The sequence below is a fragment of the Brassica oleracea genome, chromosome C1 (assembly GCF_000695525.1).
Source record: "Brassica oleracea var. oleracea cultivar TO1000 chromosome C1, BOL, whole genome shotgun sequence".
Taxonomy (NCBI): domain Eukaryota; kingdom Viridiplantae; phylum Streptophyta; class Magnoliopsida; order Brassicales; family Brassicaceae; genus Brassica; species Brassica oleracea.
The window spans coordinates 42,796,127-42,811,948 of NC_027748.1; the positions used below are offsets into that span (position 1 = coordinate 42,796,127).

The 15,822-nt window shown below is 34.0% G+C and overlaps 3 protein-coding genes across 4 annotated transcripts; 1 reads left to right on the top strand and 2 right to left on the bottom strand.

The window, feature by feature from the left end:
• The first annotated feature begins 2,878 nt into the window (after positions 1-2,878).
• LOC106327671 lies at positions 2,879-5,105 on the top strand. 2 transcript variants are annotated; one of them, XM_013765894.1, is made up of 7 exons: positions 2,879-3,003; positions 3,080-3,295; positions 3,386-3,462; positions 3,533-3,590; positions 3,685-3,769; positions 3,851-3,920; positions 4,085-5,105. In XM_013765894.1, the coding sequence occupies exons 2-7, from the start codon at positions 3,085-3,087 to the stop codon at positions 4,754-4,756; spliced, it is 1,173 nt and encodes a 390-aa protein (XP_013621348.1). In that variant the 5' UTR covers positions 2,879-3,003; positions 3,080-3,084; the 3' UTR covers positions 4,757-5,105. The 2 variants fall into 2 exon arrangements, with proteins under 2 accessions (XP_013621348.1, XP_013621357.1); XM_013765903.1 differs by having other exon boundaries at positions 2,897-3,003; positions 4,103-4,756.
• Positions 5,106-5,136: 31 nt separating this feature from the next.
• LOC106341007 (probable disease resistance protein RPP1) lies at positions 5,137-7,203 on the bottom strand. The gene is made up of 3 exons (XM_013779826.1): positions 6,629-7,203; positions 5,767-6,488; positions 5,137-5,660 (listed from the first exon to the last, which is right to left on the bottom strand). The coding sequence occupies exons 1-2, from the start codon at positions 7,201-7,203 to the stop codon at positions 6,440-6,442; spliced, it is 624 nt and encodes a 207-aa protein (XP_013635280.1). The 3' UTR covers positions 5,137-5,660; positions 5,767-6,439.
• A 6,188-nt stretch (positions 7,204-13,391) lies between these two features.
• On the bottom strand, positions 13,392-14,448 carry LOC106343216 (probable strigolactone esterase D14 homolog). The gene has a single exon (XM_013782375.1). It carries the CDS (start codon positions 14,386-14,388, stop codon positions 13,585-13,587), a length of 804 nt encoding a protein of 267 aa, XP_013637829.1. The 5' UTR covers positions 14,389-14,448; the 3' UTR covers positions 13,392-13,584.
• Between the last annotated feature and the right edge of the window lie 1,374 nt (positions 14,449-15,822).

Here is a 15,822-nt window from a genome sequence, read left to right on the forward strand (position 1 = left end):
TATATATCATTTTAAATTAAACTATAAACCATATAAAATACAATATTTTAGTTTCAAAGTTTACTTTGAACAATTTTTTTAATAAAAGTTTTGAATAATCATTGACAACTTTTTTTTTTAAATTATAAATTACTAAAACTATTAGTCCCACAATGAAAATTTTGTTATCAGTAATTTAATTTTTTTTCTATAAAAGATACAAATGATCAAAAAAACTATATGAGTAGAAATAATCATTTAATACACATGAATATTAAAAATATACTAAAATATATTATCTATATTAGTATCATTTAAATTTAATAACATATCTTATCAAATATAAAAAATATATATATTTTGGATTAATAAAATTGATTTATATGTTCGTACCAATTTAAATATTTATTTAATAGTTACTGACTTTTAATTATTTAATATATATTTATTATTTCATGATATGTAAAAATATTTAATACATAAAATAATTTATATATATAATGTTGATCCCGCGCAAGGCGCAGATCTTAACCTAGTGAATTAGTATACATCAAACATATAACTACCAAGACCACTAATGTCTCAATTTAGTAAATGCCAAAGACATCTATAACTTTCACTAGTAGAAATATTTTCTACATTGGCAAGGAAAACAATGGATGTATAATTGTATATGATTTTTAAACAGCACAAGCTGATGAACAACTATTACAGCAAATTACAGGTGGTTCATTGTATGACTTGGTTAAATTTTTAAGCTCCTTAGACTATATATGAACCCGAGACATAAGCCACGATGAACAAGCAATGGAAAACAAACGAAAAACATTAAATTGAAAGCTAATCTTCTTCTAGTCAATGATGTTAACACGTAATGAAACAAGACTAGTTACAAGTGGCAAGAAAACGAACCTCGAATAGTTTTTTTTTTATTTTCGTTTTTTTATTTATCATCTGGTTAAGATGAATAACAAAGATTCTTGGCTTAAGAATGCGACTCACCTTTTTACACTTTATTTTTCTTCCGAGTTTCTGATTCTCATTCTGCAGAATCGCATGAAGAGAACCCACTTTCTATTTTCCTTTATTTTATTTCATTTTTCATAAGCAAAAGAATACAATTCCGTGGGTTATTTATTTATTTTTCCAGGCGAATGTAGCCCATGTGTACAAGTATTCTCCCTACGCAGAGAGCTTCAAAAGCATCATTAAGAATCTGTTAAATGAACGTACAAGAAAGAACATTTAGTCTCTATATCACACACTTCTTTTCACTTTCAACAGTGACTATTCAAATGTGTAAAAGGGTGAGTGAGAGAGTGTGTAATAAGAATTGTTACAAAATCTCAAATCTTTCTTGTTCAACTTTTTGCCGTGAACTCAATATATGACTTGCAGTCGACAAAAGTGAAATAATATCAAGAATTGTCTACAAATTATGAAAATTTGATAGGGTTAGGAACTAGTTCACTGGATAACCTTTACAAAAGACTGTAATTAGATACAAACTTTTTTATGAGAAGAGTGAGTTTGATGAGATTCATTCAAGTAGACTTTTTTTATAGAGACTTGCAACACACAACATGAAAAGCATATTCTCACCCCACATGGGGATCAACTGTTTTGGTAATATGCTTAAGGTTATGATAGGTTCTTCCTTCCCCAATAACCGAATAAAGTGTATTGAGAAATCACAACCATGAGATATCTCCTATAAAGTTTGGTTCGGTATCAAATAAATGCAAAGATATCATTCAAGGAACATAATATTTGTTTTTTTTCTTCGTTATGAACAATGTAGACCATATCGTAGCACTCATTGAGCTAATGTGGGAGGATATATTCTCAGTTGCATAGAGTAGTACTAGCCTATACTACTTTAACATTTGGCAATCAGAGCCTCTCTATATCTTTGCTATGATTTTATTCTATTGAATATGCGATGTTTTTATGGTAACATGCATAGAGAAATTAAGTATTTAAAAAATCTCAAGAAATAATCGCAATGAATTAGAGAGTAATAAAGTAGCCAAGCAATAGATGCAGACATGTTTCACTCCTATCTATGTATAATGTGTGAACATATAAACACACACACACACATGCACCGGAGAGATAATTGTGATTAGAAGGATACAAACATAATAAAACACATGCAGGCATGGAGGGGCCAAATGTTTTTTTTGTGCTAATCAAAGAATGTTAAGCAAATAGGACCCTCCAGTAATTTTATACTGTGTAGAGAGAATATGTACTAAACTTGTTGTAGGAGACAATATGAAAATATTCCTTATCATCTTTGGAAAGAAAAAAAAATTCTAACAAAAAACTTTCATTTGTTTGATATCTTAAACTAAAGGCTTCTTTGCTCGAGTGAGTACCCCCAAAAGTACTTATCAACAAATAACATTCTTGAAACATAGTCAGATAATCCCTTTAAACATCAATAGCAGCTGAGGAAAAGTCTTTATAAAATAATTAAACTCATCATAATGAACCTAGAGACCGAAAATGACTCTATGAACAACGAACAAAAACAATCTAGACGAATGAAAAGCATTAAGAATATTATGAGAGAGGTAGAGGTTGGAGCTATGACTATGAAAAAAATCAAGGAATAAGATACTTCCCTCTGCCAGAATGGCGAGAGAATGCGCATATGATGCATTAATTGTGGATCAATTCTAGTATCTAATTGGTGTTGAAAAGTTGTAGTCCATAGGAATCAATCAATACATGAAACAAAACCAATAACACTTAAACGATAAGGACACACAACTAGCAACGCATCGATTGGACCACTTATTCATATTCCATACCTTAATTATCATTCTCTAACTTGCCCCAGTTTTCTCCATTCAACTTCATATATAAAGCAAAGTTGCACCAAACCAACCTTAGAAAATATAAAGAACAAGTAAGAATTAGCAGCAAAAACACCTTCCTTGGTTGCTGGAGTACTTTACATACTCTTGGAACTTCTGAGAGAATCAGTTTTGATTTAAGATTCTAAGATCTAGTCAGGTAAGATTCATGACAATCATTATTTAGTGCAAACTCTTGGTGGTGATAAGCTTACATTTTGTCTTTTTGTGAATAGACTCTATGTATTACCAAAACCAGCACCAAGGAAAGAGCATACTCTCTTCTTCAAGAATGCACTTACCTTCTGAGAGGCATACCTTCCTTAGAGGAGGGAATAGTCCAGGAGATTCTGGTCTCATCCTTTCAATCGATGCAAAGCCACGGTTAAAATGGACTCCAGATCTTCATGAGAGATTCATTGAAGCAGTTAATCAACTTGGTGGAGCAGATAGTGAGTTTATATCATCACCAAGAGTATTGATCAGCTTTGGCTAGCTATCAGGCTTTTTAGATATAATAATGTTTTATTAATTTGTTGCAGAAGCTACTCCTAAAACAATCATGAAAGTCATGGGTATTCCAGGTCTTACTTTATACCATCTCAAAAGTCATCTTCAGGTAAACCATCAATACTTGTTACACAAATATGCTTTACAAAGGTTATTAACTTAATGAAATTGGCTATTAGAAATACAGGCTGAGCAAGAATCTCAACGGACAAGCTAACATCAGCTTAAACAAAATAGGTGAAAGTTTATTTTCATAATCATATTAACAGATACAATACAAGAAGTTTAAATCCCTAACAAAGCCTAAATATAACATGACTCTTAATTATAGGTATGATGACCATGATGGAAGAAAAGAGCCCTGATGCAGATGAAATTCAAAGTGAGAGTTTAAGCATTGGACCACAGCCAAATAAGTAAGAAATATAAAATATTTGTATATTTGGCTTCTAACTTATTAGTATGATCACCAAATGACCGAATCTATCTGCAACCAGGAACTCGCCTATAAGTGAAGCACTACATATGCAAATAGAGGTCCAAAGAAGGCTTCATGAGCAACTTGAGGTATCATATCCATACAACACTTGTACTACAATTGAAAACATTAAAGACTTCTTGCAACTCAAGAAACACTTAGAAATACCAGTCAATAGAGGGTATACGTTTGTAGTAGTATCTAGAAATATAAAAGCATTCAGTTTTAAACTTTGTGTTTAAAACTGAGCCAGGTACAGCGACATTTGCAGCTCAAAATAGAGGCTCAAGGAAAGTACCTGCAATCAGTTTTGGAGAAGGCGCAAGAGACTCTTGGAAAACAAAACCTCGGTGAAGCTGGACTCGAAGCTGCCAAAGTTCACCTCTCTGAGTTTGTATCTAAAGTATCAGCAGAGTACCCAAACACTAGCTTCCTAGAACAAAAAGAGTTCCAAAACCTATGCACACAACGGATGCAACCACCTGATTTCTCCCTAAAAAGCTGCTTAACCTCAAGCGAGAGAGCTCAGAAGAACCCTAAAATACTAGAGAACAAACTAAGAACATATCTTGGTGATTCAACATCCGAGAAGAAAGAACCAATGTTCCAACGGATGGAGCTCACGTGGACGGAAGGTCTAAGAAGGAATCCACATCTTTCAACAATGGTTAGTGACGCAGAACAAAGAGTTTCGTATTCAGAGAGAAGTCCAGCTAGGTTGTCAATAGGAGTAGGAATGCATGGACACAGAGATCATCAACAAGTCAACAATGAGTTTAAAGATGAAAGATTCAAAGACAAGAGTGAAGATCATAAGATTGAAACCCAAGGCACAACAACAGAGCTAGATCTTAACACTCGAGTTGATAACTATTGTACAACGCGTCCTAAACAGTTCGACTTAAATGGTTTTAGCTGGAACTGAAAAGTATCCTCTACAATCTTGAATCAATATTGTTATTACGTACATCATATATACAGAGCTAGAGCTAATATTTTTCGATTAAAATTTATAATTTTTCTTTTTATAGCTTAAAAACTTGACAAGAACGAGACCAAACCGTTATCGAACCGGTGCAAGATAATAATACACGTTGTGCTTATCATGGGTTTTTGGGCAATTAAAAATAGAAGACGTGACGGAGCCGTTAATGGTGGTTATGTGTAAAAGGATTGGTCTTTAGTAGCTGTTCTTTTGAGGCTTGCTGATGATATGTTTGCAGATGTGTGTGTGGTTAGGTTGTTGGTTATCCAGATGATAATATAACAATAATAACCAGAATGATTCTGATTTGATGCTCATTTAGAAAGATAACCTAAATGTATGAGAGAATTGGTTCCTCGTTACCAGAACAGGATGACTGATAATCATACACAAAAAACACAATATTACATGTATCAACCCATCAACTGGTATTAACGTAATGCACTCCACATTCTTTTATCATCCATGCTTTTTCGTTGACTCGAAATTCAAAGCAAAGTTCGTCTGAAGTCACGTCTGCTTCGAACTCAAAGATGTATAGGGCGATACAGAGTGTGGTAACTTGGATTGCACGGGACATTGAGGCTATTCTGTTTGATTTACAAACACCGTTTTTCCTATACCAGCTTCATCCTCATCTTTACTAACCAGCAATATGCAAGCCTTCCATATCTTTGATGAAGATGAAGGCCTCTCGTTCAACTTTATTACTAGGGAACCTCCATTAGCTTGATAATTGAAGTAGTCAGGCATTTCTTTACCGGGTAAGATCGTAACATTATAATTAGTCGATGTCTCTCTCACTCACATTTATTTCGTTCCCTGAAATAACACTTCTACTACCCTGAAAACAGAGCCAAAAATAAGGTAGAGATGATTGTAGCTAGTTATCAAACAGACTCAGTTTGTAACAAGCAGTACAGCAATAAATCACTAAAAGAAAAACTTACCGCTGCATCATCAGCAAGTACTTCACCAATCTCTCTTTTATCGACCAGAAACTGGCGTTGACCAGGCTCAGTAGACTGTTTGCGGACAATATCTCTACCCAGCTGGACTAGCAGATCATGCATAATCACACGTCCAATTTCCAAACATATGAGAGATTTCTCAGCTAAGACGTTAAGCCGTTGCCTCGCATCAGAAAATCTCTTTGAAAGATGCTCTACCACTTTCTCCATCCTTTCAAAGTGGAAAAAGCAGGCTATACGAAGAAACAAATCTTTATTTTCATGAGATAATGCGTTATAACCGAACATCAAAATGCTCTCAATTTCTCCATCAAGGCACATCCTTAGCTCTGGTAGTGCGTTTCCCCACTCCTCCTTCTGGTTGGTTAACTGAGACAGAAACTTTTGCTGCAAAAGCAACTTCACATTGTGGTCGTCTGAACAAACCGGTGGCGTATACATTGCTTTGACATTCATCATAAAGACACTATGTTGAAAAGTATGGGATAGTTGATTGAACATACACCTAGCAATGGTGGTCTTGCCAATCCCAGCCGGTCCCCAAATCCCTATCATCCTCACTTCATCCAAATCTGTGCGCAAAACCCACGAAATCTTGTTCATATGAGCTTCCATCCCAATTAATTCGTCGAAATCTCTTGGTGGCGTGGACTTAAACAACATCAATGGCAACATCTTCTATCATTTTTGCATCATTATCCCTTATACAACATATTCATAATATATCAAAGTCAATTTAAATTGTTCAAAAAAGACATTCATATTTTTTTTTCTTTTTTTTTGAACACCAAAAAAGACATTCATATATAGTTTGATTTGTGTTTGAAAAGAATTGACGAACCAGTTATTTGAATGGTAACCAGCGAGTGTGGCCACTTTTGCTAGAGCTTGACTCCATTTTCTAATAACCTCATTTGTTTTACCGTTACAAGTTTTTTTGAAGACTTTCCCAAACTTCTTGACATCAGTTGGATCCACTTCATAGAAAACGGGAATCACCATTTGACCTAAATCTTCCTTACACTTCATAATCTCCACTAACTCGTCAAGACACCAAGAGGAAGAAGCGTATCCTTTCGAGAGCAACACAATCGCAATTCTTGATCCTTGGATTGCCTTCTTGAGCTCAGGTCCGATAAACTCTCCTCTAGTGATCTCGTTATCAATGAACAGGTTTATTCCTTTGCTCCCAAACTCCTTGACAAGATAACTGAGAAAGGATTTCCGGACATCTGCTCCGTGGAAGCTCGGGAAGACATCGTGTGTGCAGTTACGAGGCAAAGTTGACTTGGGAGAAGAAGCAATTATTCTGTTTTCTTGGACTCTGAACTTTCCATAAACAAAAGAAAAGATTCTTCTGCCTAAAAGCGTAAAGATGGTAGCAGAAACAGTCACAAGGAGAAGGTAAAGATCCATTACTACGCTGGAGAGGAGATCTAAAGATCACAGAGATTTTACGAGATATAGAGTAATGATTTACAAAGAGGTTTTGTATAATCTAATGAGAAAACGTTGACTGTAAACATGCCATCTGATTATCACATATTTAACTAAAAATGTAAACCGGTTCGGTTAATGCATGATTCTTAAGAAACTGTAATTGAAATCACAAACCGGTATGGTTAGTGAACTTGTTCACAACCTCTTGTTCCATTCCTACAAATTCGAACCTTAACTCTCTCCATTGATACTCATCTCTAGCTTCTTCCTCACTCGGTACCTTTCCCAGCAAGTCAAAACCTTTCTTATCCACGGTCCATGTTGGTAAAATAATTTATTTCATTGTCACCTTTTATATTAAACTGCTAAATATAAAACTGCAACATATATATAAGTCATATACATAAATTTTATTTCAAAACTGTAAAATACATTAATAAAAGAATAATATAACTTATATAAAAAAATAAAAGATGCAAAAAGTTCTATTATAAAAGAAAAGAAGATGAACATATTAGAATATAGTTGTAAAAATAGGATATATTAAAATTAATTTCAAAACTGTAAAATACATTAATAAAAGAATAATATAACTTACATAAAAAAATAAAAGATGCAAAAAAGTTCTATTATAAAAGAAAAGAAGATGAACATATTAGAATATAGTTGTAGAAATAGGATATATTAAAATTAACTAGTCATAATTAACATCTAAGTCATACCTGTAAAAGTAAGAATCAATCAGTAAGGTTTTGTTTATGCACAGACTATACAAAAATATGCCCTATAATTTTTCTACAAAAATATCCAACAGAAGCGAATGTTTCAAATTTCTTTAGGCAGGCATGGCTCTGGCTGTCCTACTTACAGTATATGTTAATTTGAAGGAGATGTTATGGATTCATAGGTGTAGCATATATTTATACAACGTGATTAGTGGGTTGGAGACAAATAAAAATATTGCTAATATAATCAGTAAACTAGATTTCGATCTGCGCAACCGCGCGGATTTTTGTTTTCATTTATTTTTATATAAACATTTTATTTTTAATTCTAAATTGGTATATATATTATATTATATATGTGTCTATCAATTTTTAAAATATAATAAGTTTACGGTATATTTATTTTATTGAATATATTGTTTCAAACTTTCACATGTATTTGTATCTTCTTCTATATATATATTTTTGGATTATTATTTCATTATTAATATTGTAACTATATATATAAATATTAGTAAAATATTGTTTTATTGTTATATTCAAAGATATTGTAACATTTCACAAATTTAGAAAGTTTTTTAAGAAATTAAACTTTTCGATTCATAGATTTACATTATCGAGTAAATAATTAAACATTTAGTTTTTGTTTAATTTTTAAAATAAACTATATAGTTTAAAAAAAATTATTGGTTTAAGGTACTAAATATTAATCATTGTTAGATAATATGATTTTTGTTATTTAAAAAAATTATAATTTTAAAAGTGAACATCGACAAATATTTAAAGAATTAACATATGGAGGTATTGTATTACAACATTAAATTATATCTATTTAATTCACACTATCTATAAATCCAATAGATCATCTATTGTTTAAATCAAATTATTGATAGCCCAACAAAAATTTCTGATAAGTCTAAAATTTAAATGATAAGATTATAGATGAAATGTAACATGACTTTATAGAAATAAGTCCATTAGGTCTAGTTTTGAAAAAATCACACATGAATCAAAGTCGTGATTTCTGTTTTAATATATAAGATAAGAAAAATATACTTACTCTCTTGGTCAACAAAAAATAGTCTCATATACCAAATTACTGAATTGAAAGTCTTTGTATATATCTCTCATATACCAAAACTATTGAGACTTTCCAATTTCAATTACTCTGCTACCATTAATAAGTCAAAAAATTTCCACCTCTCCTTTCTTAACCTCGTCCCAAAGGTACTGTAACCGGCTCACATACTTGACGATGAAAGGAAGGTAAAAATTAAAGAAAACCAAACCGGCTAAAAACCGCACATAACCGGAAAAGGAATACAGCGGCCCATAGCCAAGTACGACAATATTAGTTATTAACTTATTATAGAGATACATTTCAGAAGGAATGCATGGAGAGAAGATAACGATGAAAGAGTTATATATATAGCCTTTTCATTATTTAAATCAACATGAATATCATCAAGAGTTGGAGTTTGTCGATGCAGGAGTATGCATTTCATGATGGAAACAGCTACAGAAATAGTCGAGGCAAACTGGCGGATCCCCTGAGATCGGACAGCCATACTTCTGCTTCACACAATCTTCATCTGTTTGACATTCTACAATATTCTGCGTCACAGTCTCTTTCACCATGCCTGATAATCATTCGTTTACACACCAAAATAGTTAGACATATTAAGGATGTAACATATCAAATGATCGAGATCATTAAACGGATAATGCTTACATGACGAGACCAGGAGGAGGATGGCAAGAAATGCTGAGATTTTCTCCATTTTTTTTTTATATTGTCCTACTTATATGTTTGAAGGGAGATGATTATGGATTCACAGGTGCAGCATCTATTTATACAACGTGATTAGGGATGTTAACTACAGGGTTAGGGCTCAGCCCTCTTTTGTTTATTATAAGCTCAGCCCTATTTTAACCCAACCCTATTTTGACTCTATTATAATCAAGGGTTAGGGCTGGTACCAGGGTTAACTCATTTAATTGAAAAAAATATTTCATTTATTTTTGTTCTTAAATTTTAAAGATAAAACTAGAAAAATTAAGATATCATATGATTCTTTCCTCCAATTTGTTGAGCATCAAAATCAAAAATTTTCCTTCCAAAATCGCAAAATCGAGTTTTTGCTCCACAACTAAGAATAAAATTTTTCCGTCAAAAAAAAAATGAGAAAATTGCTAAAAGAGAACAAGAAAACAGCATAGTTGTCCCTATGGTATAAATCTTTTTTTGTCCATTTTTTCTCCGTTTTACCCTTTCCATATGTTAAAATTAATGAAATAAATAGTTATATGAATCAGAAAAATTATTAAAAATATAAACAATTAATAAAACACCCATTTACACAAACACATATTTTTTTTGGGTTGAAAAACATAATAAATAATATTTTTAAATTACGTTCTACTAAAAGTAGAATTCTGTTTCTACACAAAACGGGTAAGTAGAAAATGAATTCTAGAATGAACACATCCATCTACTTGTTTTAGAACGTACAAACTACTTTTTACTATAATTCTAAATATGGGGAATACGTATTCTACTATTTGTAATGATCGCTACTTTTATTCAGAAAACTGTTTCTACTTTTATTGAGTATTCTAAGTTATCAGGAATGCAAAATCTAAAACATATACGAACGTCCACATAGTGTAGAAATTACATTCTGGAATTTTGTTATGTTCTACACAGTGTAGAAGGTGCCTTCTACGGATAAAAAAACTGAATTTTCGAAAATTAAGGAAGTTGCAGTTTTTAAAATATTCTCAAAATATTCTAACTTCCTAAAACGTGTTTTCATTGATTTGGTTCGTGAAAAATTAAAAAAAAAATCGATTTTGAATGTTCTTCTTCACCAATCTATGATTTTCCAATAATTTCTCTATAGTTTGTCTTGTGATTTTTACAAACTCTTGTTCTATGATGCATATCTATACAACATGTGGTGTTTGGGAGTTTGGAGCAACCACGGGATGGGTTTTTACGGCTGATGAGAGAGGGGCTAGGCTACTGTTATTGGAATCAACTTCTACCTTAGAGGATTTTAAAAGAATGGTTTTGGAAGATTTTGATATGGAAGAAGATAGCTTACCCGATTTGGAGTTGAGTTATCTACCTAATGAGTTGATCAATACATCAACTTGTCCGCCTGTGATCATTGCAAATGATCGACAGCTTCAGAATTTTGTTTGTTTTGTTCAAAAGTGTGTTTCTACTCGATTGTGTGTAACATCTAAAGCCAAAGTTGAGAATCTGAATGAACCAGACTTTGATCTTAACAAGTCGCCAGCTGATTCAACTACTGCTCAAGAGGAGGGAAACTCGGTTGATAGGGGGAATGAACCAGCTCCTGTGTTTGTTGAGAGGCAGTGCGAGGAAAAGAAAGAAAAGATTAGAAGAGTCGAAGTTGATGAGGATGCCTATCATGCCGATACCATGATCTCGGCCAAAGAGGACGTACATAAGATGTCAAAGTTTTCTGTGCTCAATGTTGTTAAGAAGGGACAATTGTTTGAGAACAAAACTTTGTTGAAGGCGACTTTCGAGATATGTGCAATGAAGCATAACTTTCACTCACGTTGAGCCCATATTAACATCCCTAAACGTGATTAGTGGGTTGAAGGACAAATAAATATATTGCCAATATAATCAGTCGATAATGAAAGTATTTTTCCTTACAGTCCTGGTCAACAAAAAATAGTCTTTGTATATATCTCTCATATACCAAATTTGTGAATTGAAAGTCTTTGTATATATCTCTCATATACCAAAAATGTTGAGGACTTTCAAATTTAAATTACTCTGTTACCATATTAAGTCAGGAACTTCCACCTCTCTTTTCTTAATCTCGTCCCAAAGGTACTGTAATCAGCTCATATACTTGATCTTCCTGTACAATCTGCAATGTTTCTTCTACGTGGTGTTTAGATGATGACGAAAAGAAGGTAAAAATTAAAGAAAACCAAACCTCAAGAGCGTTGCTGCAGATGTTCGTTTCTCTCCGCAAGTGAGTCTCTCGTGTGCTGAAGTTCAACTCTTTTATATAGTATTGTTTGTTAATCTCTGATTAATTAAAAAAAAAGTTTATTTCGTTTTGGTTTTTGGTTGTGAAAAGATGAATGTGGAAGCTGTGGAAGAAATGTGGGACGTCCGTTAATGCTATGGCTTTAGAGCTCTATGATGAAAGTGGCTCCAATGTTGCAGCTCTTAGTGATGATTCAAGACCTCTCGGTTTCTACTCCCCTTTTGATGGGTAAATTGGAGCTAATTAGACACAATGTAAACAGTAAACAGAAAATGTAAGCTTTTTACCCTTGCGTTTATATAGAGATAGTATAAACAGAAAAGAATCAAAGCCCGTTTTCTTGATTCGTTCTTGTTGATTCCATCCACAAGTTTTGTAGACCAGCTAGTGCAGAGAGATTCTTCTTGCTTCCATAGGCCCATTAATACTTGTAAGAAACCTCAATAATTGCCCGTTAATATAGTCCCAAAACTATGAAGCAAGCTAATAATCACCACGCGCTGTATTAGCGAACTGTCGACTCGACGCTGCTAACTTTTGTTTTGCTAGTTAAATGGATTTAATTAACCTTATCTTGGATGTTCTGATATCGTGTGTAGCGAACTGTCTAGATAGTCAATTCGTATGCATACTTCTTACAAGTGTTTTCTAGTATTGGGTTTTGTTGTTGTCGTTTTTTGTCTTGTCTCCATCACGTAGAGAAATTTAAGAGAACATGCATGTTTCACACTGTAAAGTGTCCCACAAGGCTAAGCGTATTATTATTATTTTGACTTAAAAAAAAGATTATTATATCCAAATCATACCTTTTTGTTTTGTCTTTTTTGCTAGTCCATACCTTATTGTTTAGATTTCGGGTCAGAAATTTAAAAGGATCTAACACTAATATATAAAGAGTTTGAAAAAATCAATTTATTACCATTTAGTTTTAAATTAGAACCATGTGAAAAAACTCAAATTCAATAACTATAAGAAATAATATGGATGGAGAGACATGAATTTAACATTTCGACCAAAAAAATGGATAGAGAGACATTACTATAAAAGTTAGATAAGATTAGATTTGTTTTTTCTTTGTGGATCTGCAAAAATCCACTGAAAATTAGTATATCTTACGTTTCACAAAGAATGTTCTTCTAATTTATTGTTTGTTTCTGAAATGTGTCTATAGTTTTAACTTTTAATAGAAAATTTTAATTACTTTAAATTAGAAAATAGTTAATTTATGAACAGAAAACAAAACGAATAATTAAAATGAGAGAAAAACTCTTAAATATAGTTTTGTAAAACAAAAATATAAATATTATTGATTATAAAACTAGTGATTAACTAATCTTTTTTTGGTCAAAAAAAGAAAAAAAAAACTAATATTTTTTTGTCGAAAACTCGTGATTAACTAATCAATCATGCTCAATACCAAACAAAAATAAAGTAAGAATGCGTTTGTCACGTGTCAAGTGAACAATCTTATCTCCCTAGATTTGAACTGTCCAGGACATTACATTACAGACGTGGATCCCACAAAACCCACAAGTCCCATATTCCTCCAATCATATTTTTTCTCTTCTTAAAAAGAAAAATAAAATTAAAAGTCACCGAGGAAGTGCACGCCGGAGAAACTGAGCCAGCTGCGCCGGAGCACTAAGATGCGGCAAATGCCCTTCAGTCTTAAGCGTCTCCACCTTCGTATCACCACCAAGATTATCCCTTAGATACTCCGCCACCGAAGCAGGAACCGAAACATCCTTAGCCGTCTGAATCACACAACAAGGGACCTTCACCAACCCAAGCACACCTCTAAGATCACTATTAAACACCGTCCTCGACACGAACAGAGATATGTCCGGACGCATGTTAAACAACGTCCGGCTAAACTCTCTAACCGCCGCGGGAACATCAGCTCCAACAGCCAAAGGCGCGAACCCCTGAACCCAAGCCTCGTAGTTAGCCTCCATAGCCGAGAACACCTTCTCTATCTCCCCTTCCTCGAACCCTCCGTGGTAGTCATCGTCGTTGAGAAACCTAGGAGAAGCTCCTATGAGGATGAGCTTCGAGAAAAGCTCAGGGCGGCGGATGGAAGCGATGATACCGATCATGGCCGAGACGGAGTGGCCCACGTAGGCGCAGTTTTGGATGCCGAGAGAGTCGATGATGTTGAGGAGGTCGTCGACGTAAGGGTCGAGGGTGGTGTATCGGTTGAAGTCGAAGTAGTCGGGGTTGACGCTGCCGGCGCAGACTAGGTCGTAGAGGACGACTCTATACGTGGGAGTGAAGTAAGGGAGGATTAAGTGCCATGCTGATTGGTCTGTACCGAACCCGTGGGCTAGGACTAGGATCCGGTCGCCTGTGCCCACGACCCGGACGTTAAGAGCTTCGAGGATGTTGTGTTGACTCATGTTTGTTGGGTTTGTTGTTGTGAAGGGTAAAGAAAAGAAGAGGCTACTGTTTATATAAAAAATAATATGGGTTGGTGTGTGTAATGAAAATGAAAAGAATTTTTTTATTATGTTTATTTTACTTTTTCTATTTAGTATCCAAAATATAATTTATGCTTTTTGAACAAGACTTTTGGATACAAGAGTTGCGTTGATTATTCCTCTTCCTACTTTGATATTTTTTAAAAATATATAAAGATGCTTGAAAGTTGCACTTGAGATATTCCACAACCATGTTAGATTATGTCATTTGTGTGTTTATTAAGCAAAGTCTATCCAGTATCCATAGATTTTTATTTGGAATGTGATTACAAAGAATAATGTAAAGCATAACACTGTTTTACTAACGTTCATTTAAATAACAACAAGATTGAAAACATGAGTAGACAAATGATAAACATTGGATAATTTAGGTTTTTATTTAATTTCGATTTGAAAATGAATTAGACGTCATCTAAAAAAAAGAATTTTCCAAACTCCAGTCACATGAAAGCTTATCGTTAGTCATAATTATCTGCAAATTACAAATCAAAGACTAATGTTGTGGTAGAAAGAACTAAATGCATAGGTAACAACATCCACCCTAAAAAGAAAGAAAATCAGCTATTTTTGAATAATTTTTTTCAATCAATGGGTCGTCCAATCTGCAAGTATGATACATGAACTAGAGAAACGTATTCCAAGTTCCTTAAACTGTATCTAACTGTACACTTATCAATCAAATTGCAACATCCCGAATTGTGATATATGAAAAAGGCTTAACAGAATTGATTTGGTTATCTATATCACCAAAGTTGACTTACCTTTTCCAGAACACATCCTGAAAGAACTCCAGAGTTAAGCGTGCTTGAACTGGAGTAGTGCAAGAATGAGTGACCTATCGGAAAGTGATTCGCGATACCGTGTGAGTGACGTCAAAACACTAGGAAAGGTCGGGTGGTGATTGCAGGGTCAGTAAACAATGATTTCGGTCCTTGGAAAATTAACGGACCAACCGCTGTAACGGGATGGGGCCCACGGGCCGAGAGAGCGGGCATGGGTGGTCCATTAGCTGTGGGCGGTCGGGGCGTTACAAGTGGTATCAGAGCTGGTTAGCCATCTCAGTTCTGACCTGAGAGGCGTCTTGAGACCTGTCGTGGAGCGAAACGAGGATGTTGCGTTCTTTGAGAGGGGGTGAATTGTAACATCCCGAATTATGATATATGGAAAAGGCTTAAGAGAATTGATTTGGCTACCTATGTTACCAAAGTTGACTTACTTTTTCCCGAGCACATCCTGAAAGAACTCTAGAGTATAAGCGTTCTTGAGCTGGAGTAGTGCAAGGATGGGTGACCTATCGGAAGTGATTCGCGATACCGTGTGAGTGAGGCCAAAACACGGGGAAATGTCGGGTGG